Genomic DNA, 3051 nt, shown 5'->3' with positions numbered 1-3051 from the left:
AGAAAGCTGTGGAACAAAAGTCAAACACACACACACACACACACACAAAAAGACCAGACTTACTGGTCTGACAGAGACTGGAGAAACCCCAAGAGTATGGCCTCTAGACAACCTCTTAACTCAATACTGAAGTCACTCCTGAGATTCACCCTTCAGCCAAAGATTAGGCAGGCCTATAAAACAAACAATAACCCAATAGCTCAACCATGTATACCAGACTAAATAGGCACACCAGCCCAGGGGCAAGGATGAAGAAGGCAGGAGGGAACAGAAAAGCTGGACCAACAGAAATGGGGAACCCAAGGTCGAGAAGGGAAGAGTGTTGACACATCACAGGGTTGGCAACCAATGTCACAAAACAATATGTGTATTGTTTCATGAGAAACTAATTTGCTCTGTAAACCTTCATCCAAAGAACAATTAAACAAAAAAAACACAATGGAAAAAAAAATTCTCCAAAGCGTATTTATTTACACATACACAAGCACAAAAGAAATAAGTCAGTTGCAAAAGGACAAATACTGTATGATCTCACTTATATGAAATAAGCAAATATATAGAAATCAAGGAAACCCCGTTGGTATAGTGGTTAAGCGCTACGGCTGCGGCTGCTAACCAAAAGGTCGGCAGTTTGAATCCGCCAGGCACTCCTTGGAAACTCTATGGGGCAGTTCTACTCAGTCCTGTAGGGTCACTATGAGTCGAAATTGACTCGACGGCACTGGGTTTGGTTTTGGGTTTATAGAAATCAAAGATTATTAGTGTTTATCAGGGGTGGGAAAGCAAGGTGGGGAGAATTTTTGTTTGGTGGGCATTGAGCTAATAATGTTAATGGTGCTGGAATATTTTGAATGGTAGCAACAATGGTGACACAATATGAAAAATGTAACCAATACTATTAAGTTGTAAATGTGGAAGTTGTTGTGTTTGTAGATGTTTTGGCGTGTAGGCTTCACCACCACCACAACAAAAAAAAGGTACATCCATTCTGCTCGTGTTGGAAATGCGATTGATGAGAACTTATGGGTTATAAGACCTTTGTGACTTACACTGTCCACGTCACCAGGATTGCCTTAGAAAGACTAGATCTCAGGGAAGAGGTTAGTGAAGGAGCAGAGATCTCAGAGGAAAGGTTAGTAAAGAAGCAGAGATTCTTGAAGTGTTACATAGTCTTCCAGCATTAGGCAGTTCTGTTTTCACTCTATGTATGTCCTTACCCAGTTTCTTCCAGTTGTTAGCTGTTGTGGAACAAGAAATGAAAAAGGACTGGCTCTTTGCTTCTCATTATCAATACTATGTAAGAGAAATGAGAATTTATGCCTATAGCCAGCTGCTGGAAACATATAGGTCACAAACCCTTGACTATATGGCAGAAGCCTTTGGTGTTGGCATGGAATTCATTGATCAGGAAATCTCCAGGTTTATTGCTGCTAGGAGACTACACTGCAAAATAGACAAAGTGAATGAAATCGTAGAAACCAACAGACCTGATAGCAAGAACTGGCAGTGCCAAGAAACTATCAAGAAAGGAGGTCTGCTACTAAACAGAGTTCAGAAACGTTCCAGTGTAATTAATATGTAAAACCATGAAACAAAGGATTTCCTTTAGAGATATTTGGAATTTTTATAGCTTACTTCATTGTGTTCCCAGCTCAACTGTATAAATATTGCACTGTTGTTTCTTTCAATTTTACTTTCTTTTTTAAACACCTTTAAAGGTAAGTACAGTAATGCTGAAATATGTCATTTGAATTATTCATTAGTGAAAAATATCTTAAGTCACGTGAAAACCATTTTAAGGATAATGGTTAAAATCAGAGACTTTAGTATATGCGTTCGGAAAAAAAAAAATGACTCACCATGATTCTACATTTTGAATTGTCTTTCTTAATAATCTTTTGTACAGGTTTCAGTAACCACAGTCAGTGCAGAATCATGGTGATTTGGCAGTGTTTAGCCAAGGTGAAGCCTTCAAGGATTTTACCCATTTTGTAATGTTAATATATACTGAAGATTCTGTAACATTCCTCGGACCTGGACAGACATGGCTCTGGTACCATGCTCATCTGTTTCCCCACTTTTGCTTATTCTGTAATATTCCTTGGAAACCCTGGTGGCATACTAGTCAAGTGCTACAGTTGCTAACCAAAAGGTCAGTAGTTCAAATCCACCAGGTGCTCCTTGGAAACTCTATGGGGCAGTTCTACTCTGTCCTATACGGTTGCTATGAGTCAGAATCGACTCGATGGCAATTGGTAAAAGTGGTAATATTCCTTGGACTCGGGGAGACATGACTCTGGCAGCATGATTATCCATTTCCCAATTTTGCCTCTTTGAACATATGCTGAATAGACCTTTCTTTTTGCTTTACTGTTAAAAAAGAGAAAGAAAAAAATAAAAAAAAGCTATAATAATTAAAATAATGTGGCACTGATGTATCAGTAATTGTTTACACTTACATAACATGTTCAATGTACCAGGCACCACCATACGTGCTTTACATATATAACTCATTTAATCCTCACAAAAACTCCGCAAGACAGGTACCTATTAGCAAAGACACAGAAGAGATAAGTAAAATGCCCTAAGTCACAAAGCTCACAGGTGGTTGGGGTATGGCCCTAGGTACTTTAACTCTAGAGTGACTACGCTAAGACCACATCATGTTACCCATCGGCAGACACAGATCAGATGGCTAGGCCAATAGAACAGAATATGGGAGTCCTAAAAAGTCCCAAATATATCAAAATCATGTTGTTGTTGTTAGCTGCCATTCAATTGGCCTCCAGCTCGTGGCAACCCCATGCACAACAAACGGAAATGCTGCTTGGTCCTCTGCCATCTTCACAATGGGTTGCAGATTGGTCAATGTTCCATTGTGATCCACATGGTTTTCACTGGCTGGTCTTCAGAAGTAGATTGCCGTGCCTTTCTTCCTAGTCCATCATGGGCTGGAAGAGCCACTGAAACCTGTTAAGCATCATAGCAACACACACACCTCCTTTGACAGACAGGTGGTGGTTACACTTGAGGCACATTGGCCCAGATTCA

General features: G+C 40.0%; 1 protein-coding gene across 1 annotated transcript; it reads left to right on the top strand.

The window, feature by feature from the left end:
* Nucleotides 1–967: 967 nt before the first annotated feature.
* Nucleotides 968–1582, top strand: LOC126071486 (26S proteasome non-ATPase regulatory subunit 6-like). Its single transcript, XM_049875681.1, has 2 exons — nucleotides 968–1100; nucleotides 1133–1582. The coding sequence occupies exons 1-2, from the start codon at nucleotides 1023–1025 to the stop codon at nucleotides 1580–1582; spliced, it is 528 nt and encodes a 175-aa protein (XP_049731638.1). The 5' UTR covers nucleotides 968–1022.
* The last annotated feature ends 1469 nt before the right edge of the window (nucleotides 1583–3051 follow it).

Source organism: Elephas maximus, chromosome 1 (genome assembly GCF_024166365.1).
Source record: "Elephas maximus indicus isolate mEleMax1 chromosome 1, mEleMax1 primary haplotype, whole genome shotgun sequence".
Lineage (NCBI taxonomy): Eukaryota > Metazoa > Chordata > Mammalia > Proboscidea > Elephantidae > Elephas > Elephas maximus.
Note: the sequence above shows the minus strand (reverse complement) of the source record. Positions and strands in the feature narration are given on the sequence as shown.